The sequence below is a fragment of the Uranotaenia lowii genome, chromosome 2 (genome assembly GCF_029784155.1).
Source record: "Uranotaenia lowii strain MFRU-FL chromosome 2, ASM2978415v1, whole genome shotgun sequence".
In the NCBI taxonomy this organism is placed as follows: Eukaryota; Metazoa; Arthropoda; class Insecta; order Diptera; family Culicidae; genus Uranotaenia; species Uranotaenia lowii.
Genome location: NC_073692.1, coordinates 220,003,893 through 220,030,160, shown reverse-complemented (window position 1 = coordinate 220,030,160; position 26,268 = coordinate 220,003,893). Strand labels below are relative to the sequence as shown.

The 26,268-nt window shown below is 38.3% G+C and overlaps 1 protein-coding gene across 1 annotated transcript in view; it reads right to left on the bottom strand.

The window, feature by feature from the left end:
- Window positions 1-26,268, bottom strand: part of LOC129746288 (discoidin domain-containing receptor 2) — a 903,668-nt gene that overhangs the window by 194,604 nt on the left and 682,796 nt on the right. Inside the window, exon 7 of the mRNA XM_055739885.1 lies at window positions 25,449-25,588. Coding sequence (XP_055595860.1) covers window positions 25,449-25,588 — 140 coding nt within the window. The remainder of the gene's footprint in view (window positions 1-25,448; window positions 25,589-26,268) is intronic.

The window sequence follows — 26,268 nt, the reverse complement described above, 5'->3', positions numbered from 1 at the left end:
TGACCCCAAAAAAAGCTACGATTTGACGTTTCTCTCGCAAGCCAACCAATTACACGCTAAGGTTGAGTTCCTCATTTCTGAGTTGTTAATCATTAGTACAGTAAATGAGGACAGACTTTTTGAATGAAAAGGGATTGGTTTTCAATGACCCGTGGAATAAATCATGAGTTGAAGTCAAATTTCGTTGTCTGACGCCATCTTGAAATCCAAGATGGCGGCTTCCGCTGAACTTTAAAATGGTGTAAATGACTTGAAATCGCATGAAACCCCAACAAAATGGGTATCGGGTGAAAGTGCTAAACGAGTAGAAGTCGAATTTCGCTATCCGACGCCATCTTGAAATCCAAGATGGCGGCATCCGCTCAACTTTTAATGCTTAATGCTGACAAAAAGTCGCATTAAACCATCACTATACGAGTATTGAATGAAAAGGCTAAGCTAGAAGATGTCGATTTTTTTCTTTCCGACGCCATCTTGGAATCCAAGATGGCAGCTTCCACTGAATTTAAAATGCTGTTAATCAATGAAAATCGCTTGAACACAACTTTTTTTCACGTAATACTACATTAAAACTACTATTTTAAAACAATTTAGATCATTTTAAATCACTTTTATTATTTTTTCATTATGTTTTTAATGCATTTAGAACTTTTCTTGTTTTGTTTATAGCTTTTGATTTTTTTTGCCATTTATGTAATTCTTTTATTCCTATCATGCTATTATGTCTAAATTGTATTGGTCTTATTCTAGCGAAAACTATATGGTTATGTTGTTTCTAAAAACCGTCTGATTTAGGCACATGTGCCAAATTCGATGTTTCCAAAATCGAATGTTGCCAAAAACGAACGGGGTCTGTATTGTGGTAGTTTTTGTGGGATTTTCAGTCACTTACAGATTTTTAGAGAAACGCGAAAAAAGATATTTGACTTCTATCATTTAGCCTTAGCACCCAATACAATATATTTGGGAGTTTCATGCTATTTTCATTCATTTACAGTATTTTTAAGTTCAGCTGAAGCCACCATCCTGGATTTCAAGATTGCGTCAGAATGCAAAAATAAACTTTTTATAGCTTATCCCAATTGACAAATATCCATATTTTGGAGGTTTCATGCGATATTCAATGATTTAGAGCATTTTTTAAGTTTATAGAAAGCTGCCATCTTGGATTTCAAGATGGCGTAAGATAGCAATATTCGACTTCTACTCGTAAACCCCTTCACCCACTACCAATTTGGGTTTCATGTCATTTTAAGTCATTCACTACATTTTAAAGTTTAGCGGAAGCCGCCATCTTGGATTTCAAGATGGCGTAAGATAGCGTAATTCAACTTCTACCGGTTGATTTCTTTTAACTTATACCCCTATAATATAGGTTTTATACGATTTTCAGTCATTTACAGTATTTTTAAGTTGAGTGGTAACCGCCATCTTGGATTTAAGATGGCGACGGGCAACGAAATTTGACTTCTACTCGTTTATTACTTTCACCTTATAACCATATTGAGAAGGTTTCACGATATTTTCAGTAATTTTCAGCTTTGAAAATAAAAGAGGAAGCCGCCATCTTGAATTAATGATGGCGTCAAGCTTTTTTTTCCTACTATTTGGGCCCTTTCACTCAATACTCATATTATAAAGATATTCATACCACTTTCGGTGATTTCAAGTTTTCAAAGATGTATTTTTTTAATTTAAACTCAAAACCAACACGCATAACTTACCAAAAATGTGTAAAAATGGGAGTTCCAATTCAAATATGTGCTATCTAATCTGAGCGTGTCCTGTTTTGACATTTTGATCGAGAACTGTCACTAAGTTTTATGGCGGTTTAATAATCAGGCACTGAGTGCTATTATAGAACATGCTAAAGAAAGCTTGGAGCAAACTTCTAAGTTTGTGTTTTATTATAGTTTTAAAAAAGCATTCATAACTCTTTCAAAATAACTAAAACAGTATGTTTAATAAAAGTTTTATTAGCGTTTTCAAAACCATCTGCAAACATATGGTCGAAAAAAAATATAAGCATTCTGCATGACCATAATAAAACCGTTATAAAACGAGCTGCACAAAAAAATGCCATAATTAAACCATAATAAAACTTCCTAATGCTAGTTGGCATAATCTGTGTTACTTGGGATGTAACCATCTCAAGACTGGCGTACAACTGACTTGGTTGCTAAATGCTATAAAGGTCTGTTGTGCTAGCGATTGCTTATCATCGCTTATAAGCTACTTGGCTTTCGGACACTTTCTTTCATCGTGAGGGTAGAGGATAAAAGCGCTGCCGAAATTGGGTGATTGTTTTGCATTAGTGCAAGTGAGATGCAGCTTAAATTTCACCCCACTTTTGACAGATCTTACGGGGTTTTCTTAAGGAGAGAAAGAATAACTTTTTGATTTCATTGTTTATCAACTTATTGTATTGTATTCTATTTGTATCTTTATTTGTCTTTGAGCCAAGGCTCCTAGAGACTGACCAGTTTTGATTTACGAATTTGTTTGATTTCTATGGTACATTTCAAATTTTACTTGTTTTCTAAAAACATCAATTCTTGATTAATGGAATAATATAATAATTGACAAGATAACTTAGTATAAGAGAGATCATGATTGTTGAACTAATAACTTTTGTTTTAACTGCTTTTTGAACACATTATAACTAAGGAGTTTGAGATCTTCTTGTGGTTGTACATGTTGATAGCTTTTCTCACCAACGAATTTTGACCAAATGTAGTAGTATTTATCCTTTCCGTTGAAAGATGATTTCGCCCACGGGTCATGTGTCCGAACTTCTGCTTGGAACCGTGTTTGTGTGGACCAATCCATGTTGAATTTGATGAATGTGTAGACACGCAGCATAACCGTACACATTTTCCAGGGTGAGAAGGTGATGATGAGTGTGAATGAACTGCGTCGATGTTCTACAGTGATGACCGAATAAGTTTTTGATAGTTTTATTTTGTATCACTTGAAGAGGTTTCAAAACAGACGCACTAGCCGCTCCCCAAACACAAATTCCATAAGTAACACAGCAGTGAAAAAGTGAAAAATATATTGATGGCTTAGTGGAATCGGGTAACAAATAGTTTAGTTTCCTGAAGATTCCAGCTGTCCTGGCTAATCTGGTTGTTAAGCTTCGAATATGGACACCTCACTTAAGTTCGCTGTCGATGGTAATACCCAGATATTTGAAGAATTCAACTCGTTCTAATGGTTGCCCACCATACCTGAGGGTCACAGATCGATCATTGAATATCATGTACTTGGTTGTCTCGGAGTTGAGCGTTAGCTTGTGCTGGTTCATCCATCGGTGTAACGTTAAGAGATCTTCGATAATATTATTTTGTAGCTGGTCATATGAATCACAGGCGTAGATAATTACCATGTCATCAGCGAACATAAAAATTTTGCCGTGAAATCGTACATTTGTTATTGTTGTACTAATTGTTAATATAACAGTTGAATCACGTGGGTCCAAGAGTACTTCCTTGTATGACACCGAAATACGGAACTTTTTAATTCGTTTTCATTGACAAATTGTTGGCGGTCGCGAAGAAAACTTTGAAACCACTGTAGTGAGCGCCCCTTGATACCAAGTTCGAAAAGATATCTTAGCAAAATATTTCGGTCACACGTATCGAACGCTTTGCTAAGATCCAGGAATAACGCAGCTACCTTCTTATTACTGTCACATTTTGTTTGGATATCCGTTAAAACATCGAAAAGTGCTGTCTGAGTGCTAGAATTATCTCGAAACCCGTACTGATGCGTAGAAAGAAGCCTGTTCCGTTCTAGATGATACACTAACTGTTGATTAATGTCTTTTTGCACTATTTTATCAGTCACACTGGAGACACTTATCGGGCGTAAATCAGCGTAATTTATCGGTACATGTATTTTGGGTAACGCAACATCTCTCGCAATTTTCATTTCGTTGGGTACTCGGGAGCATAGAATGGAGGAGTTAACAAGATCCGTAAGGTTGTCTTTTAGCATTTCACAGAAAGATTTTATGATTTTTGCTGGGGTTCCACGGTAACCAGCTGAAGCTCCAGTCTTAAGCCTGGAGACGATCGCACATACATCCATTGGGGTAATGGGAGTAAACATCAATAAACTGTCCGTTTGAACACTCAAAGGCATCATACTTGTGTAGGGAATTTTGTCAACCAGATTCTTAGCAGCAGCCACAAAGTATTGGTTAATGTTTTGAAGTTTTTTTTGCTCTTTGGCCAACAATGACTTGTTACTGCGCTTCGTACCAAGAATTTCACCTATCACGCTTCATGTTTTGCTCGCATCGTTCTCACGTTGATTGAATTTCGCTACGTAGTAGTTTTGCCTTTTATTTCGTTTAAGAGCAGTAACCGTATTGGTCCACATTCTATACATACGTCGAGAAAATTCACAAGTTGCAGTGTTCGGCACAAAACCGCTAATCCGCTATTCGCTAGTTAGTCCGCTAACTGTTTGTTAGCGGTTTAATTTTGCCGCTAAGTTTGGATTGATTTAGCGAATTGAAAAGTTCCGCTATTTTTTGGTTCCGCTAATTGAAGATCGCTAACTCCATATATTTGTATCAATCTCTCGAATTCTTAGTGATAGAATAAACCTTTTTTTCATTAACCAAGTCAAAGTGACATTGTGCATCATTCTGATTTCTTAATTGGATTCATTGGAGGAATGCCTACTAGAGCTAGAGAAAAGATGTATCTAGTGTCATTTTTCTCTCTTTCAGCATTTTTTAGCAACTTTTACAGAAGAAGATAACAATAAAAGGTGTTAAACAATATAAAACTATTTTCAACAACTTTTCATCAGCATTTGTTTTCAAGTGGTTGAGCTATTTAGTTTTCACAATACAGTTTTTTAGAGATTTTACAGATCAGTTCATACAAAAATAAGACGAAAACACTATTGTAGCCTTCGTTTTAAGTTCAAATAGAAATTGTATGTATGTTCACGTTTGATAATGCTCCTGCAAATTTGAAAAAGTGGAAAACAGGTTAAAGATTTTAAATGAGGATTATGTAAAATAATGCCAAAACAAAAAAAAATGAATTGCACAGAAGAATATTTGCAACAAAATTGCTTACTATCTACTTTGCACAAAACCGATAAATCGAGTAAATTTTTAACCAAAATTTAAATTAAAAAAAAAAAGAGAAATTTAGCTCCAATTTTCCACATTCTGTTTATTTGCTCTTTCTTTAATTGTTCGAAAATCGTTTGTATTAATTTATTAAACACAGAGACTCGTTAAAACTCCTATCTTTGACAGTTTTGGTTTTGCTTATATAATTTTATGAAAATACGATCAATTTATCTAATTTAATTAAATACTTAAAACTTCATTAATTCCCCCTTGGGGAATAAGAAAAATTTAAAGGGGGGAGTGCGTGACTAAAGAAAAATTTCATATTTGTTCCGGCCTCAATGTTGGTAAACAGTTAGCGATTAGCGCTTTAAGCTTAGAGCGATAACTTTTTTGGCACATTTAGCGTATTTAATTAGCGATCGCTAACTTTGTATGAGTTAGCGATTTAATTAGCGGCGCTAATTTTTCAGTTAGCGATGCCGAACACTGACAAGTTGTGTTTCGGCGAGTTTTACCAAACCAATAGTTTTTGGCACACACAGCATCCTTCAGCTCACGATCAAACCAGACTTTAGCGTTTTTAGTTGTTATTTGTTTCGTCGATTCCTGGATAAAACGCTGTATTCCAGAGACAAAACACAGACTAGACACAACTTCGTCAGTATTCGTGAGTGTAAGTGAGTGGGTTGCGATTGGGTTACGATTGAGGCACTCTCTGAGTACATCCAAGTCAATTTAGGATAATACTTTTCTTGCTGCGGTAGAAGCTCCATATTTCGATCGATTTCGATGAAGATTGCGTCATGGTCAAAGAGACTGTATTCCAACTGTTGTAGCGTGATTGTAGGTGTAGTGTTGTTTGTAATAACGTGATCCATGCATGCACGATATCTCGTAGGGGAGGAATTGCAAAATTCAAACCCACAACAACAGTTTGAATATAATTTTCAACGGAAGGTGTTCTGGTCGGAATATCAAAGTTGAAATCACCTGCTACAAAGAATATTTTCGGAGGGAGGTGAGGAACTTATCTAACACTTCGATAAAGTGGTCAACGAATTCAGTATTAACATCTGGTGGACGATAGACACTCACCAAGGTGATTTTCTCGTGGGAACCCACCTCAACAGCGATAATACTGTTTGTCACAGAATGTGTGGATGTGTTTCACTGGAAGACTATTGTGGACAAATATTGCTGCTCCACCGCCGCGCCTAGTTTTCCTCGATGCAAAAAACAGTTGTAGTTGAGTAGCGACAAAGATGATTCGGTTCCGGCATGAGACCAGGTTTCGGTAATCAAAATGGCATCAATACGGTGATTAGCACAATCCAAAAGATGTTCTAGTTCGGCGATTTTTTTTTTCATTTTAGCTTCGAGCGTTTATATAAATGACTTTAAGATTGGAAGATTTTTTTAGTTTAAACTGTTCGACGGAAAGAAGTTTTTTGGTGGTGGTTGAAATGGCAGATGAAAACTAGGATCACTTCGTGATGTCATTCAGAACACTTGATGAGGTAATTTCCTTGACTTTGGATTTTTCAGTTTTCCTAGCCAGTAATCTGCCATTACGGAACCACACATACTTCAGTATGCAATTTTTTCCTTCTCTTCCTACCATAGTAGGCAAACAAACAGCACGAAACGATATTGCTTCTTCTTCTTTCTTTTCTTGTTGGGAAAGAACCAAACCTACTGAGTTTCTTTAGCGCTGCCCCCAACACTTAATGTGATGATTTTTTCTCTTGCTCTTACACTGGTGAAGCCTTCTCTGCTCTTTGATTGGGTGTACGCCCGGCGTCTTAACAGAGCAGGGCAAGTCTTTCAGAACGAAAAGTTCACTGAGTTGCATTTTTCAAGCCGCTCTGGGAGAAATGGACATCCATGATGATGGCTATATTTCATTTGTATTTTGTAGCAAAAACTATTTAGCAAATATTTTAATTTTTGCCCCTAAATGTATGCACCATTATTATCCTTTTTTGGATTATAAATGTTTATTAAAGAATACGATAAAAAGCAAGGTAAAATGGATAAACTAGCATTTGTAATTATAATGAAGGTGCTTTGAATCCTTTATGATCAAGAAAAGTCGTTGAAACCATCAACATAGTGACTGATCAATGTGTAGAGGATAATAAGATACAACGACATGAACAAGCTTATTGTGGTTCTTAATCATAGTTTAAGATATGACTCTTGAACAAACCTATTTTTATGCACGATAAGTTTTGGCAACTTTACGCTTTTGAACGAAAGAGAGGGAAAAGTTCTCTCTTTTCATTGCATCGAGAAAACAAACTATCAGCAAGTTGAACGACACTTCGGTAACGGCTTTTGAATCGGACGGATGAGAGAGTCTATTTTAAATTTAAGAAAAAAGTAACTAAAAGAAAAAATGGAATTCACTACACAATGTTATTCCAAAGCATCAAATTCTAAGCAGAGACGAAATTGATTTTGAAATCAAATTTAAAGTAGCCTTATAAATTTCTGCAACCATGTTTTACGTTCATAGGAGTCCAGTTCTGGTTTTAAAAACATAAAAAATGACTAATATTTCTTATATTTAAAATACGTTATTAAAAAGAAAAAATGACCACCAAAACGGCACTCGGCATTCGAAAGATATAGTATTCAGGCATCCATCCTGAAAATTTAGAAATGTTTCATCGGGCTTTTTTGAAATTAGAGCGATTTCAAAATTTTAAGTCGATTTGCATTAGATTTCCAATGGGGGTTTTCGACCTTATGTTCTATGACCATGGATTTTTCTGACTACATATTTTATGACAATCACCCAGTTCAATGGCTTTATAGAAAATTTCATGCCCGACAACTTTGTCGAAGAATGGAAAAAGATTTGAGTTGATCCTGAAAAGCTATTGGCAATTTTCTAAAACTTTATTAGACTGATTGAAATTTTTCCATGTTTCTTAAGTTTTTTTTCAATTCAGCTTCACTAAAAAGCGAATATCTTTTCAGGCGTAGTTTCAATCGTTTTTGGGTCTTCCACCATTTTTTCGTGCTTAAAATGTGCTTAAATTAAAAATCAACACAGATGACCACTGTTATAGTCCACTACAGCATTTAAGAGATGATCATAGTACAACTTCGATGTATCGGGGGTTTGATATCGTTTCTACGTTTCTGAAAAATCACTCTCCGAGGCTTGCTCTCAGAATACACCCAGCGATTTTCCGGTGTATTCGCAAAAATCCTTTACATGGAATCGTAGAATGTGGAATTTGGAAGAGTTTGTCAGTTTAAGGTTCTCCCACACTATAGATCATCAAAGAGTGGTGTGTACTCGGAAAAAAATCTATGTTTTTCTTAAAGCATACCTTGTAAATCTCCTGGAACAGCTTCAGTGCCTACGATATCGGTATTTTTACAGTTGTAAGAGTTTTTTTATTTATCTATTTTACTTATCTTTAAATGCTCTTGCACATCAAAATGACCTTCAAGCACATCTGAGGAATCCATTGGATTATGGCAAGCTTTCCATGTGAAACCAAACGTTTGTTGTAGATGCCTCACTCCTGCCTTTGCAGTCCACAATTCTGCTAGCTCTGGATTCGTTACTGCAACTGCCTTAAACAAGGCATTCACGATTCTGAGAGTTAAGTGCAAAGGCAGTGGGGGAGTGGCAGTTAATATTAGCTGATCGTCAGATCCTTTGAAGAGTGGTTTCCGTTACGTGTCATCAAATATTGCTTACTGACATCGTAATATGAGCACGGATGTGCTGACGAATGAGCCTTTTGCCCGTTATAATATTCATGACTTTTGAATCTCCTGCAACTGTAGCGCGTTCCAAAATGGAGCAATATTCTCATATACTTCTTCCAGTTTGGGGTAAGAGCAAGAATCAAAAGCCTAATAGTTGATTAAATAAATTGACGTTATTATACTATAAGCCTAATGTTCATAGCTATTTCTAAAATACCTTCGAACACCGCCATTCTTGAAACGTTCAGCTTTGGACTGCTGTCCCAGTGAAATCACCGACAAAGTAATTTTAAAAAAACCACCTCCACCGTCCATTCCAAATTTAAAAATTAGTTCTTCATCAGTCATATTTCGTGAGTCTCGAATCTTTTGAATAATTTCTTTTACATCGACGCAGTATACTACAGGTACTGCTTTGACGCTTTCGTTTCTTCCCATATCACCCAACTTCTTCATTTCGAAGAAATCCTTTAATTGCCGGTTATATGAGCCTAACTTTTCTTTAAGATTAGGCTCAAAATTTATACCGTATTGATCGCAGACAACTCGACAAGTATTGCAAAGAACGTCAGGGTAATATGCTTCACGACTTTTAAAACGACTTATTAAGTTAGCAGTGATGACCCTCTTTTGACTTTCTGTTATCTTTCGCATACAACTTTGTTTCGAAAAGCATAATGCACATACGACGTGGCGATTAGCGTTATGTGATCTATATACAGTTTGTGAACACATTTTCACCTCACCCAGATGCGTCTGCCGATGAGATAAAAAAAATGCACTTTCAATAATGTCAGGCACCAGTTTTAAGTTCCTAGCTGTCAAAAACTGTCCTCTTTTTGTTAAACTCACGAAGGTATCTGTGACAGTAGAAGCTTGCTCGTATGATGACTATTACCCATACATTTACTATAACAAACACATTTGTGCTGAAAATTATATCCCAAACAACTTTATTGAAGACCCAAAAACGATTGAAACTACGCCTGGAAAGATATTCGCTTTTAAGTGAAGCTGAATTGAAAAAAAACTTAAGAAACATGAAAAAATTTCAATCAGTCTAATAAAGTTTTAGAAAAATGCCAATAGCTTTTCAGGATCAACTCAAATCTTTTTCCATTCTTCGACAAAGTTGTCGGGCATGAAATTTTCGATAAAGTCATTGAACTGGGTGATTGTCATAAAATATGTAGTCAGAAAAATCCATGGTCATAGAACATAAGGTCGAAAACCCCCATTGGAAATCTAATGCAAATCGACTTAAAATTTTAAAATCGCTCTAATTTCAAAAAAGCCCGATGAAACATTTCCAAATTTTCAGGATGGATGCCTGAATACTATATCTTTCGAATGCCGAGTGCCGTTTTGGTGGTCATTTTTTCTTTTTAATAATGTATTTTGGCACACCGTGGCCGAGTTACCTATGACGAATCAATGCTCCAATGCTTGAATTTTATTTCTCGTAAAAGACTTATAAACTATGTTAACGTTACATGCAGTCAGGCGTAGTGCAGTATCTGTTTGTATACAGTTTTTGTATAATAAGCCATTCTGGACTCGGTATGCGGTGCCTAAAAGTGACGGACGTGTTTCTGAGAATGAAAAATTTTAAGAACTGTATAGTGAAAAAAAGATTTTATTGTAAAAAGTGTTTGTAATTCAACTTGGTCACTTCCCGGAAGAAAGGATGCTTCCTTTTAGCAACGTTTCGCACAAGACGTGGAATTGGGAAGCTATCAGAGAAAAATGCCGATGAAAGGAATCTTAAGTATTACGGTATCAACCATACGAGGGAAATACACAACGCGTGCGTGGTTTATGAAGTTCTAGAATGGAGAACGGTAGGATGAAGATTCAGAAGGTCGTCACAAAGTTATAGGAAATCCAAACAAAATCTAAGAGCTAAGTATTTTTTGTGACTTTCTGAAAAATGATGCAACATTATTCTTATATTATGAATAACCTGAAAAGTTCCTTCGACATCATGTTTGTCTGATTTTATTTATTAATTTTATATATGGTGTTTGAAAAAACTGTATTTCAACTTTTTGAAGATATTTCTGGGAAAAATTATCAAACTCCTGAAACAAACTCCTTCAATTAACTGGAATGATGTCAATGATATTCAATAATGAAAAATTATTCGAGAATTGATTTGTTCATTGATTTGATTAATTGAAATAAAAAATGTGTTTTTTTTATCAGAAACAATAAAGCTTGACAGAGAACAACTATTTTGCTTAACAGTTTTTTTACAACACCAATAATTTGGTATTAAAACGATTTATTGAAAAATTTGTCAGTTATTGAAATTGGATCATATTGAATTTCTTTGTTCAGATTTTTCTACATTATTTTTTACATATGTATGATACTGAAATTCTCTGCAGTTGCTCGTGAGATCCTGACAGGGACGGTTGGTTTCAAGTGTTTGCTCCGTGCGAAATTGGCGGAAGGCAGGACCGACGGCGGTTTGGGATCGTCAGTAGAAGCAAGTTTCGATTGAACTCGTCCGAATCAATAAGAACAGTGTAAAATAAACCTATTGTTAAGGACCTAGTGAATAATTGTGGAAATTGAAAAATATGGTCCAAATCGATTGCCGGAAAACGAAACATGGCGTCAAAATATGGCATAAGTAGTTAGTGCAGAACGCCTTGAGTGCGGCTTAACTAGTGGAAGCAACGAATGTATGTGTGTTAAAATTATTGATCTTGGGAGTATAGTCAGTGCGTGAGTGAGAGAAGAGAGGCTAATTGTGAATGGCCGAATCATAGGCGAGTTGGCGAAGACGACATTGAGGATGTGGTGTGTGCAGATTACTACTACAAGTCTCTTGCAAGCCGGAGAGGCCGGAGAGCATTAGCGCAAGCTGTACTTGTGTTCGTTGCGGATAACAACTTCAAAAGAATGATTGCATATGGTGAGCCCGTTCCATGTTTCAGTCTTGACAAACATATTTTTTTCAGCTAAATTGATTATGCCCGATCCACACTAAATACTGACTATGATTACACATTCTTCATGTAAATTAGCATAGTTGAACTGATTGATTCCATTTTTTCCATATCGTTTGAGCTTGTTTTGAGAATTGGGGGTTTTTGTACGTGGGAAAACGTTTAGGTTTCGTTTCCGTTATATTGGTATTGGTGTTGTAATTTAATTTTTTGACCATACGAGTCTGTTTAGGGGTATTGGGTAAAATGACAGGAAGCCCTGCACATCCAGCCGTCGTGGGCTTGCGGCTCAATTTTGTTGTGAAGGAAAAAGTTCCTCTTGAGCAAAGTGCAAAAGCACCAGTAGAATCAATTCGTGATAGGGGCTTTGGAAGAGTGTGTGTGAGCTGGAGCTATTAAAGTCCGCAAGCCAGTCCCATGTTTATAATGAAACATGGTTGCTATCACCATTGGTGATGTTAGGCGGGAGATGAGAGAGAATAGTATTTTCAATGATTGATAGAAAAAGGCATTCGTAGGGAAACGGTGATGGGCGGCGAAGAGGATAGGGAAGGCCATTACGTTGGTGTAGGTGTAAGCTAAGTGCAAGTGCAAGTAAACCTTTGTTGGATGTGAAAATACGAACAACAAAGCAATTAGAGGAAGCTTCAAACAGTTTTACCAATAAGATCATATACGCTTTCGAAGCAAGCTGTCCACTGATGGAACGTGTTTCAAACAGAAGAGTTCCTTGGTGGAACAGACAACTAGAAAAGTTAAGGAAAAAAACAAGGAGACTTTTCAACAAAGCAAAAGCTGACTCAAACTGGGATGACTATCGTAAGTCTCTAACTGAGTACAATAAAAATATTCGTAAAGCTAAGAGAAGTAGTTGGAGGCACATGTGTGAAACCGTTCAATCTACGCCAGAAGCTGCCAGGCTCCAGAAAGTTCTATCTAAAGAACACTCAAATGGACTGGGTCAATTGAAGAAAAATAATGGGGAGTTCACTACAGACCCAGAAGAAACACTTCAATTACTACTAAGTACGCATTTCCCAGGATCCATTGAAGGGACAGAGATTATAGACACTCCGGCTGGAAGATCCAGACGAAATGTCAGACGCGAGGAAGCTCTCCGCAAATCGCGCGCAATCTTTAAACCGTCAATGGTTGACTGGGCGATAAGTACATTCGAGCCATTTAAAGCTGCTGGCGAAGATGGAATTATACCAATCCAAATACAGCAAGCAAAACAAATGGTAATACCTGCCTTGGTAGAGATGTTCGTCGCCAGTATGACCCTCTGTCATGTTCCCACTCAGTGGAAAAAGGTGCGTGTTATCTTCATCCCGAAACCAGGGAAAAAAGATAAAACTCAACCAAAGGAATTCAGACCTATAAGTCTGACATCCATTATCTTGAAAATAATGGAGAAGATACTTGACGAGCACATTAAATCGCAGTATCTTAGCTCAAGTAAGCTAAATAATTTTCAGTTCGCTTACAAAAAAGGTATGTCAACGGTTACGGCCTTGCACACTTTAACACAAAAACTAGAAAAGACCCTAGAGGCAAAAGAAATAGCACTCGCTTCTTTTCTAGACATTGAAGGGGCATTCGACAACGCATCACACAGTTCAATCGAAACAGCTATGAAAAGACGAGGATGCCACTCGGCAATTGTTGACTGGACTAGTACCATGCTTATAAATAGAACCATCTATGCAAGCTTGGGAGGACTTACAATCAAAGCCACTCCAACAAAGGGATGTCCCCAAGGTGGGGTTCTATCACCGTTGTTGTGGTCATTGATCGTGGACGACCTCCTAAACAAACTTGTATCTATGGGTTTCGAAGTTATTGGCTTTGCAGACGACGTAGTAATAATAGTTCGGGGAAAATATGAGAATGTGTTGTCAAACAGAATGCAATCTGCACTTAACTACGCACTATTCTGGTGCAGGGAAGAGGGACTGAACATTAACCCTTCCAAAACTACTGTGATAGCATTCACTACGAGACGAAAAACTGCACTAAAACCACTAACATTAGACGGGGAAGTGCTAAACTTCGAATCACAAGTGAAATATTTAGGCATCATACTAGATTCAAAGCTATCATGGAATCCGCAGATAGAGCATGTAATAGCCAAGGCTAGAACAGCTCTATGGGTTTGCCTCAAGGGAGTAGGGAAAAAATGGGGACTAAGGCCTAAAATTATCCATTGGATATTTACAGCTATAATAAGACCCAAAATCTCGTATGCTTCTTTAGTATGGTGGACCAAAACTGTGCAAGCTACGGCCCGGAAGAAACTAGCGAAGCTTCAAAGAATAGCAACGCTAGCTATAACTGGCGCTATGCGAAGCACATCAAACGAGGCTCTGAATGCACTACTAAATATCCTGCCACTACATCAATTTATTGAGTTAGAGGCAGAACGTAGTGCCTTGAGACTCACCAAAAACAAAACTCTCTATGAGGGGGATCTTACAGGACACCTAAAAATCCTTAAGATATTTAAAATAAACTCACTTATTGTAAAGAACGATGACTGGATGGAACCCGTTTTCAATCTAGACATACCATACAATGTAACTATCAATGAAAGGGACGTGTGGGAGTCAGGTGGACATGCGGTTCCTTCCGGATCAATAAAATTCTTTACTGATGGGTCAAAAATGGATAATAGAACTGGGGCAGGGGTGTTCGGACCTAGACTCAGGATCTCAATTCCTATGGGAAACTGGCCAACAGTGTTCCAAGCAGAAGTTCAAGCAATTTTAGAATGCACTTTAGCCTGTTTGAAAAGAGGATACAGGTACACAAGTATCTATATATTCTCTGATAGTCAGGCCGCTCTTCGAGCACTAAGTACTTTCACATGTTACTCCAAGCTAGTATGGGAGTGTATTGTTGCACTAAGAAACCTGGCCATACGGAACAGAGTATTGTTATTCTGGGTTCCAGGCCACTGCGGTATCCTAGGGAACGAAGAAGCAGACCAGCTAGCTAGGGAAGGATCTCAGGGCCTGTTAATTGGACCTGAACCTTTCTGCGGAGTATCTAGGAGTGCCTTGAATATGGAACTCAAGAACTGGGAAAGCACCACTATTGTCTCCAACTGGAGAACAACAGAGGGAGCAACTCAGGCAAAAAGATTCATTGAACCAAGCGCACGACTCTCCAAAAACATGTTGAACTTAAGTAAGCACGAATTAAGTACTTACACTGGTCTATTGACAGGACACTGTCCAACAAAACACCATCTCAAAAGGATAAACATTATTCAAAACGACGACTGTCGGTTCTGCGGGTTCGAAAAAGAAACTGCAGAGCATCTTCTATGCAACTGCTGCGCCCTCCTAAATAGGAGAGAGCGTGTTCTTGGGGCAAAGTTAATAAGCGCACAAGATATATGGTTGAATATCAGCCCTAAGAAGGTTATATCATACATCTTTGATATCATACCCGATTGGGATAAAATGCCTAGTCAGCAATCAACTGTCACTTCAACCCATAGTGCAGGTGAGCCTGATAGCAACACTTTTTCAATTCTAGCAACACTGTTACGTCTGTATACATCACCGTTCTGCTCCGCTTTTAATCCAATATTTTGTTAAGAAAATCGTTCTAAGCTGCTCCAAAGACCGTCTGACCGATTCACCGATACTACCGGCAACCCACCAGCATAAAGATCTCCACGGTTCTCGCAGGTAAAGGCTTGAATTATTTAATATTGTGCTGGCTCTATTGTGGATGATCGAGCCATAGTGTCGCCTCCACTAGCTCTCCCACCGTGCCCCACCCACCCCACCTTTCGCCTACCCGAGGCCGTGGATCGATCTGAGCTAAACACCCTAATGTACGATACCCACCAGTAGTCCTGCTCGCCACAACCGTTAAAACAATAACAGAAACCTACCGATCATCCGTAATTGTAATCCCGTGTAACCAACCACCGCATTCTGCAATAAATGATCAATTTCTGCTGCTCTTTTTACTGACCATCCGATATCCCCGCCCGGAGAGACAAGGACATCTCTCACGATTGTAAACAAGCATCCGTCGCATTCCCGCCTTGGTGTGGAATCAACACTTTGCCCCAGTTCCCGCAGAAGGTAAATAGTGCAGCGAAATAGCCAACCAAACAACAAACAACGTCCTACTCCCACCAACAACAACAACAACAAGGCAAGTGAACGTCATCTTTTGACCGTTAGCAGAGACTACATAAAACGTCACAGAGCAGCGCCATCTAAACGTCAGGTTCGTTAACTACCACTTAACAAGTCTACTTTTTCACAATGGCGAATCTTTGTGCAAAATGTGCTCTCACCTTCGACGGCGAATATGTGAAGTGTGGAGTTTTTTGTTCTCTTGTTGTTTGTTTAAAATGCTCTGGGCTACATGATAACTCTCGGTCAGATCTGCGTAAAAATGAGCATCTGGTATGGATGTGCAACAGCTGCAAAGTTATGGTTGCCAAAGCACGCTTTTCTAATGCTCTGGTGTCTACTAACGTTGCCAACAACACGCTCATAGACTCCTTGAAAGAATCTCTAAAAACTGAAATTCGTGAGAGTATTCTTCACGAAGTTCGAAATGAGTTACGAGCCAATCCTCTTCCGGTGAACACCTGTACCACACCAAATCTCAATCCTAGGATTGAGTCATCAGTGCGGTCTGCTGTAATTTCATCCGCGCACCTTAAGCGTCGTCGGGAAAGACCTCCAGTATTTGACCGTATCAGCGCTCGTCAGCCAAATCTGCTGTGCGCTGTAGGTACTGGTGCTTCCAATAACGAAATTGCTACTCAAAATAATTTATTTTCAACACCTCCGTCATTTTGGCTCTATTTGTCTGGCATTGTTCCGAATGCATCTGAGGAAATCGTTTTGCAATTTGTGCGTTCGCAACTTGGTACTGAGGATGTTCAGCTGAAAAAGTTGGTTCCCAAGGGCAGAGAGGTCGCCACTTTGTCCTTCGTTTCTTTTAAAGTTGGCATTTCGCTGGATTTGAAAGAAAAAGCTCTGTCGTCAGAAACATGGCCTGCAGGTATCCGTTTTCGCGAGTTCGTTGATAGTACCTCCGATCGTTTTTTCCCGAACCCGAAGCAGCCCCGAATGGATTTCAAACCGAACCAATTAACACCGTTCGCGACTCCAATCTAATTGGACCTACCTACGTTGATACTCAACCCCCGCTAGTACCAGCTTCCTTTGATGCATCTGCAATTTCGCAACCCCCCACAAAGAAACCGAACGCTAAACTCACGTTGTACTACCAGAATGCAGGCGGTTTGCGCACCAAGACGAATGAGTTCTCTCTAGCCCTGTCTTCCTGCGACTATGACATCATCATGATTTCAGAAACTTGGCTTAAGAGCGACATAGGCAATAGTGAACTAGCTTCGAATTTCAATATTTACCGTACCGACAGAAATTGCAGCACTAGTAATCTGAGACGTGGAGGAGGTGTTCTGATTGCAGTCAATAATAACATTGACGCAGTTTCGTTCGCAATTCCCGGATGCGATCATCTTGAACAAGTTGTGGTACGAATCAGGAATCAGTGCCGTTACATCTACCTGTGTTGTGTATACTTCAGGCCAAATAGCGATACTTCTTTATATGCGTCTCACATGTCTGCTCTTGATCACATAATGAACATTGCTACTAGCCAGGACATTATCGTCGTAGCTGGGGATTATAATCTACCCAATCTAAATTGGAGCTTTGATGAAGATTCGAATGGATTCTTGCCGGTGAACGCCTCCACTGAGCAGGAGCTAGCTGTTATAGAATCAACAATAGCTTCTGGGTTGTCTCAGATGTGCTCGCTCGTCAACGCAAATGGAAGAATTCTCGACCTTATGTTTATTAACAGACCTGATCTTGCCGAAGTTGTACACCCACCATGTGCAATTTTGAGCACTGACCGACATCACCATCCGTGTGTAATGATAGTGCATTATTTATCTGATGAGTTTATGGACACCGCATGTTCCCACCAGCAAAATTTGGATTTTACGCATTGCAATACAGATCATGTTATTGAACTGTTGATGAACATAAACTGGCAAGCAGAGCTTGGAGATCTGAGTGTAGATGACGCGGTATCCACCTTCTACTATCATATGTGGGAGATTTTACGAGCGTACACACCTCCTAGACGATTGCGCCGACAAAAGACCTATAATCAACCTTGGTGGAACTCCGAACTTCGGAGAAAACGTAACGTTGTTCGTAAAGCCCGCAAACGATACTTTCGAGACAAGACTGATGAGAACAAATTATCCCTCTCTAGACTAGAGACTGAATATTCGGCAATTCGTAACGCTGCATTTGATCAGTATATTTTGAACATCGAACGTAACGTTAAACAAGATCCTTCTTATTTCTGGAAATATATCAATAGTCGTCGACTTGGAAATTCTATTCCTTCATCTGTAACGTTTCAAGAACGGACATCGGAAAGCATTAAGGATTCTGCTGGTTTGTTTGCCGAATTTTTCAGTAGCGTGTACAGCTCACTCTCTCCGGACTGCACTAATGATTACTTTGGAACACTGCAAAATCGTGACATTAGTCTCCCGCAGCCCGTATTTTCAGACCAGGAGGTTCTAAAAGTATTGGTATCCATGGATTCTTCGAAAGGTTCGGGGCCTGATGGGATCCCAACGCCGTTGGTCTCGAGAATTGCTGTATCACTTGCCACGCCACTTAGCATGATTTTCAATCTATCGATATCGGAAGGTGTCTTTCCTGCTCTTTGGAAAATGTCCGCTATTGCTCCAATTCATAAGTCTGGAAACGCTCATCGTGTGGAAAATTATCGACCAATATCCATTCTTTGCTGTTTCTCCAAAGTATTTGAAGTCCTGATGTACGAAAGATTGTATACTGCAGCTGTCCCGTTACTCACGGAGGTCCAGCACGGCTTTGTCAAGAAAAGGTCAACGTTGACAAATTTAATGTGCTATGCCAGCGAATTGCATACAGCCACATATAAGAAACTGCAAGTGGACTCTATATACATTGACTTCGCGAAGGCCTTCGATAAAGTTCCACACAGAATCGTCATAGAAAAACTTACTCGCTACGGCTTTCCTGTATGGGTTACCAAATGGTTGTCGTCGTACCTGCATAATCGTCGAGGTTTTATCAACATTCGTGGTACTCACTCTATTGTGTTCAACATGCCATCAGGTGTACCGCAGGGCAGCCACTTAGGACCGCTTATCTTCGTTCTGTTTATAAACGATTTAGCAACATGCCTTCAATCACCGAAACTACTGTTTGCTGATGATTTGAAAATCTATCGAATCATAGATTCAATAGTGGATTGCGCTGCGCTTCAAGATGACATCGACAGATTACTGGCGTGGTGCAATATACATGGAATGGAAGTTAATGGCGGTAAGTGTAAGTGCATAAGCTTCTTCAGGAGTAGAGCCTCAATCGTTTACGACTACACTTTGAGCGGAAGCTCACTCGAAAGGGTAACCTCCATAAAAGATCTTGGGGTTACTTTTGATCAAAAGCTCACTTTTGCCCAGCATGTCGCGACGACTACAGCCAAAGGTTTCGCTTTGCTCGGTTTTCTTCGTCGGAATACGTCAAGTTTTGAAGACCCGTATGCATTGAAAACTTTATTCTGCTCGTTAGTACGCAGCGTCTTAGAATATGCTGTTCCTGTTTGGGCACCCTACCACTCCGTTCACAGCGACAGGATTGAAAGAATCCAGAAAAAATTTCTGCGGTACGCATTACGCCGTCTGCCCTGGCAAGATCCCGTACGGCTACCTCCTTACTCTGAGAGGTGTGGCCTACTATCAATGACGCCTTTGAGTCAAAGAAGAAACTATCTTCAACGAATGTTCATCTACGATATTTTGACCAACGCTGTTGACTGTCCTCAACTGCTCCAGAGTTTAAACCTCTACGCCCCAGCTCGACAACTACGCAGTCAGTTGATTTTTTGGTTGCCAAGAAGCAGAACAGTATTTGGACAAAATCACCCCTTATACCGATGTTGTCAAGCTTTTAATGTTGTCTCGCACTTATTTGACTTTCATATATCTAAATCTACGTTTAAAAGTGCAATCCGTGATGTAAACTAGTTTTTAACTAATTTTTAATAGTTTTGTAATCTTATTCATAAGTTAGTTTTAATATTAAGTCTGCATGACAGTAGTCAAAGACTCCAAATAAATAAATAAATAAGTAACGCGGGGTAATTACCACAATAGATCAACTACTGGTCGCAGTGGGCTCTCCCCTACAAGGAAAAAAAAAAAAAAGCTAAGTGCAATATTGAGAGGAACAGTTTTGAAAACTTGAATGTGCCGCTATGGTAGGAGAAAGGGATAATGCTGCATGTATTTGTTTTGTTCTCTATTCATTATCACAAGTTACCTAGAATTTGAAAGCGTTGGATGGAAGTTCTCGTTTGAATCACCCAAAGGTCCCTTCATCAATTAATCAAACAAAACTATTTATTTATATTATATGAAATATTATCTTGTTTCATAGTTTATATGTTTTATAGTAATTTAATCATTATGCCTTAAAGAATTTAAAGTTGAAAATAAACTAATCAAAAAAAATTTATTATTTTTTTTTAATTTTTACTCTGATTCCTTGGCCAGTTAAAGCATCATATTAAGTCCTGATTAAAAAACCATTTATCTTTCATTCAAAGCCAAGTTTTTAGTCAGCTAATTATAAAAAATATCGGAAAACAAAATTCATCGATGTTTTAAATGTTGTTTTTTTTTGTTTTATTACTGGAATTATATTTTTATTATTCAAATTGAGTTGTTTCCACTATTTGCTGTTAATTAGGTTATGTAATTACTATACTATACATTGAGGTTGCTTGATGAATGTGCCCAAAGAGAAAAATGGCCAAGAGTCATGTGAAAGATAAATCATTATCAATCCTGAGGTTTATACTTAACTAAATATTCTTGGGTAGTTGTTATATGTTTGAATGCTCGTTCTACATCATACAGTCAAAAAGTACCATGCCTCTAAAAACTCTAACGAAATTTTTACCATTTCAGATCTGTATCCTTTTGAAAATATTTAAAAAAAATTTTGTTTTCATATTTTAATTATATTATGTATATATTAGATTCGTTTATCAAAATATTTCATACATTATTATTTTATATATTACCTATTTATTATTTTGTAATTTTCCTTACTATCCAAATCATTTCATATATTTTTAGAAGGAATGCATCTGGGGTTAATCCGAAGAAACCATTGCAAGCGGAGTGGGTTGCCAACCATTGTAGGTTTCTGAGGGTTGGATACCTTCCTTCGACGAACCATCGGCCGTGGAAGCCCTAGAAGCAATTCAAAGGCCAAGCCACACAGACATAGGCAGGACCTTGCTACCGATGGGGGAACCATACATACATACATACATACATGTATGATACTGAAATTCTCTGATGAAAAAGTGAGAAAATTCATTACAGAAACTATAGTAAGTTTTTATCACAGAAGCATTTTATAATAGAGAATAATATAAAATGTATGGATCTTGTTTAAATAGCAGGTTTTTGGTTAAAATTAGAAACATAACAGAAAACACGATCTTTTACCCCCCTCCCAAACCAGATTATTTGCCAAGATGCAGAGGTAGCCTCGGTCCTAAAGCACAAATTCATTTAATTCATTCCTTTCTTTTTTTTTTATTGACGTGGCTAGCGCCATTATTGATGTTCCAAGAGAGAGCATCAGTTTTGTACATTCAGAATGAGCTGCTAATCCCAAGCGCCTTTCTTTTGACCTCTGTGCGAAATTGGTGGCCTCGGTCAATCACTTAGTTGCAATCATTGGTGACGTGGAGCTTATTCTACCGAACCACACCAACAATCGTGGATTTCGAAATGTCTTTTTTTTCATTGCAAATCATTAAAAAATTTCAAATATTTTAATTTTTAAATCTGTCATTAAAACAGTTTTTTTTTGTTTTTTGGATTCAACGGTTTGAGATGCTGAAAGCTTTCAATAGGAACTAATAGAAAATAGGAAAACAATTTTTAAGGTTCATCGTAACACTGGTCAAAAGTGTCTCCAAATCAATTCCTTCAATCCCTCTCCCAACCAAAATTGTTTTGCTAGGATGCAGAGGTAACCTCGGTCCTAAAGCACAAAATAGATCTTTCATCCTTTTATCTTTCTTCCAATCTATCTATTGACTACTAGGACGTGGCCGGCGCCGTTATTGGCGTTAAAAGAGAGAGCATCAGTTTTAAGCAGTGTGAATGAGCTGCTAATCCCAAGCACCATTCATTTGACCTCTGATTAAAATTGATGGCCTCGGTCAATCACGGAGTAGCAACCATTGGCAATGTGGAACTTGTTCTACTGAGCCACGCCAGCGATCGTGGACCTCGAAGTGATTGTTATCATAATATGTTTTTGGAACAAGCAATGCATACATTTTCTACAACCATGCACTTCGGGTTTTACGGTTTAAGGTGGGTGTGAGTAGTTAATCAAGCTAAGCTAAGTTAAGCTAAGTTTTTGTATAATAAGCCATTCTAGCGACGACCGGTCTGCTAGCAAAGCACAGCAGACCTTTGCGAGGGTCGTTCAAAAGAAAGCAACCAATGTTTACCTCTGCGTGCCGATAAGGTCGCGCATGAAGCAAAACACAATGCATGTTTATGGCTGGGCATTCCGTTAGGCGGATTGCCGGTTTTGCCTAATTAGTGATAACAGACAAATTTGGGATTTTTGGGAAAATCCCTTGGGAGGTAGCACGGATGCTACACATGCCACATTCCCCTTTACAGAAAAAATATTAGAAAAATATTGAAAAAAGTGATCAATATTACCCCGGATAACGGTAATTCTAATATGATGCAGCATATTACTTGTGTGCTGATATAATAAAATTTTGCAATTGAATGCCGGTTTAAAGCTATAAAAATGGAAAGCTTTAGTGTAACTTGTTATGGTTACTTTGGGTCAACCAGGAAATTTACGTGAAAGTGCCTTCAAATGCGTTTGCTGCTTTTGCTAAATAACAAAACACGACTTGTTTGTGCTATTTTGGCCGGATTTGGCATCCTGCCATTATCAAGAAACTTTTTTTTTTTAATTACAAATAATCGATTTACGCGCAATTTTGCTTGACAACTTTTTTGAACCGAACACTCTTTATAACATTTTGTGGCTGAAAATTTCTACAGCACACAATCCATTGTCCATTATTCAAAATTTTTTAGCTGTCTTAGGCAAAATTGTTAAGCTATTAAGCGTTTATTGGATAAGCTTATTTCGCGTGCGCTTCCATTACGTCGTATGAAATCAAATTTATAAAATGATCTATTTGTTAGCTACCTTATTCCACCTGGTCTTCGTCTGATTGATGTCTTTGACAACCTTTCCGTTTGCCTCGCGTCTCCTTTTCATGGCTGCCTAGTATTTCTCACTACGGTGGAACTGGGGGTAGTTGGGTGGGTTAAGGTTTTTCGGAGCAAACAGGCCCCCTTTCTCGGCATATCATTTTTGGACAACTTTGATGTAATGAAAGCTTGCCAAAGCTGGAAAAATCATTACGGGATGGTCGTGGGATCGAATAAACGAAAAAAAACCTTTTTTGCAGACACTTTTTTTGGAATGGTTCCAAACAAATTAAAATTTGTCTGGAACGTCCCCCCAAGCCTTTGCAAAGAAAAATTTTCGATCTGGGATATGCCCGAAGTTAGCCTTGCCATTGATTTCATCGTCCATCAGAAGATACCCATCAAATTTGGTCAGCACCTGGTCGTATAGCTTTCGAGCACGGATTTTGGCCACATTATTCTGTTTTATGGTCCGATTTGGCTGTTTGCTAACTCAATACGACTTGATTCCTTCCCGGAGTTGAATTTTACTCACGGTACTATCGTCAGAGCCGAATTTACTGGCCAAATCACGGTTGGACAAACTGGAATTTCTCTTAATCGGCTCCAAAATATTACCATGCAGTTTCCGGTCGACAGTTCCTCTACGATGATTGGATTGAGGCTTCCAAATCGTTATCAATGTTTCCTTTTACTGTTGATTACGCGCCATATGGTTTTTTTCGGGCAATTTCAGCAGTTTAGCTAGCCTTGGGGCAGACCACAATGGGTTTTCCAAATAACTAAGCACAATTTTTTCCCTTCTTTTGTCTTTCAAGTTAATTATTTACAAAGCACAGTCGATTTGTGGAATGTCAAAAACACATACGTGAAACTGAAAAAATTCTCAAAACGTGGGATCCAAGAACTTCCAAATCCGCCCACCAGGAGCACCACAATATGAGCAAAAGCTTGTTCCAATCCTAAATGAATCAAACTTTAGGCGCAGAACTCCAGTGCTAATGGAAACGGATTTTAAATTTAGGAAAAAGATTGATTCTCTTTTTATAGAAACCCGTTGAAATCTTGATTTGCTTATCATTAAAATTGTTTTTTGTTTTTGCTTTAGAATTTTCCAAGTCTATTAGTTATTTTACAACAAAAATGTAATCGAGCTGTAATTGAAATATTAGCTATCACCTACCATAGAGTAACACTAAATAAATAACAGCCCCCATGAGGAAACTTGAAGACAATTGCAACCCTACAATAGCAAAAAAAAAACGAACGAATTCCTGATCCCAAAGACCAAGATTCTTCTTCAAAGCCCCACAAAACGAAATAAAAAAAAAAACAGAAAACAGGTGGTACCGGAACATGTAGAATGTAGTAGCTAGCAGAGTAGTTCGGTCTGATGATGGGGAGCACAATTTTTCCCACTTATCTCCGGATATGAAGCAATACTAGCAGCCAACCGGGGGGGCTTCAACGATCTCCCGGAGGGTAATAGGATGTATAGAAGGGAGAACAACAACGGGTTGAATTAAACAAATGGTTCACTTCCAAGCTTTTCTTTCCTGGGGAAAAATAAAAACGGGAAAGAAAACAAAACCCCAACGGATGGAAGCTGGAGAATCGGAATGAAGTTGAGAAACAAAACGAGAAAAAAAAAACAAAACAAAGCAAATGGGACAGGAATGAAATCCTTGAGCTTTGTAAAATGAGAGCCATTTGCTCTGCCGATGGCACATTGACGACGATGTGTGTTATTGTTGTGTGATGTTTTGTGCTTTTTGTTCTCTTTATTCAGTGTTTCAGATGTCTTAATAAATAACTTCCTCCGTGTTTGAGTGAACGTGTTCGATGGTTGATTTGAAATTCGATTGACACCGATTTATTGTGACAACGGTGAAAATGATTAGTTTTTTCAACCTTAGTTTAAGAGTTCAAGAAATACATATGCTGAAACACTTATGGAAAAAAACCTGGAGGCTCTCAGTGGGACTTGAGCCGATATCCTCTGGTAACTCTCTCATATCAATTTTGGGATCACAACCACATTTTTGTATATCCAATGTGAAAGAATTTCAAAGGCGCGTACGTTGTTTGTTTTGACTTTTTGGAAATAAAAGTAAAAAAAATAAGCTCTTTGTTTTTGCAATCCTTACAAACAAAATGCCAGAACGATAATGAATATAAACCATTTCCAAACGAATCTAAACAACTGGAGAAATTTGAGTTGTTTTCATCGCTTCGTTGGCAGTTAACCTTGATCCAAAAAGAGCGGCGTTAGAAAACATAAACAACGAAAGCTCCTGCTTACCTGAACGTCCTTGCTGAACATGTTGTTGGTGTGGAGCACCATGGCGCTGAAGTTGCGCACCGTATCGAACTCGAACACCATTTCCACCGGCTTTCCGGCCCAACCGAGGGAATCGTTCCGCCAGCCGACCCAATCGTATCCTGCAAGAAACGGAAAAAAAGAACAACAACATTTGAGTAAGGTATAAGAAAATAAGCCAGCCAGATTGAAAATAACATCAACAGTGGGCGAAGGAATTACATTCCGAGAAAACGACGAGCTGCTGGAACAAATCTTAGCAAGCGAGGAGTGCGAGAGAAACAACAACAAAAAAAATAACACGGGGAGAATTAAAATTAATGCATCCTTAACATGTGATTCGTTCTCGGGAGTTTTCTGTGTTGTTCAGTTTGTTTGTGTGTGTGTTCTCAGTGTTCCGCTTTGCTCGGGACCAGCTTACCTTCCTACGGAAGGAAGGTAGGAATTTTTTGTTTCCGGTGATTTTTCTCATCTTTTTTGCCACCAACCGCTGTTATTGTGTGTTGGCATTTTCTTTTCCAGGAAATTGTGCTGAAGGAGAATTGGAGCCTTCGCGTTTCGATCACATGTTTGATTGAATTCACAATTGCCTCGTTCGAGGTAGAATAGAAGGTGAGTGTTGTAGGCTTTAGAGCATGTTTGTCGTGTAACATTACAAAATATTTTTGATAAGACGTTTGTTGTATGATGTAAATGAATGATTTTTTTATATGTTCAATAGCTAATTTATTAACTTAAATTTACGATACATAGAGAATCCTTTCAGAAGTAGAGTGCTTCTTGTATCTTGGTCGCAACGTCT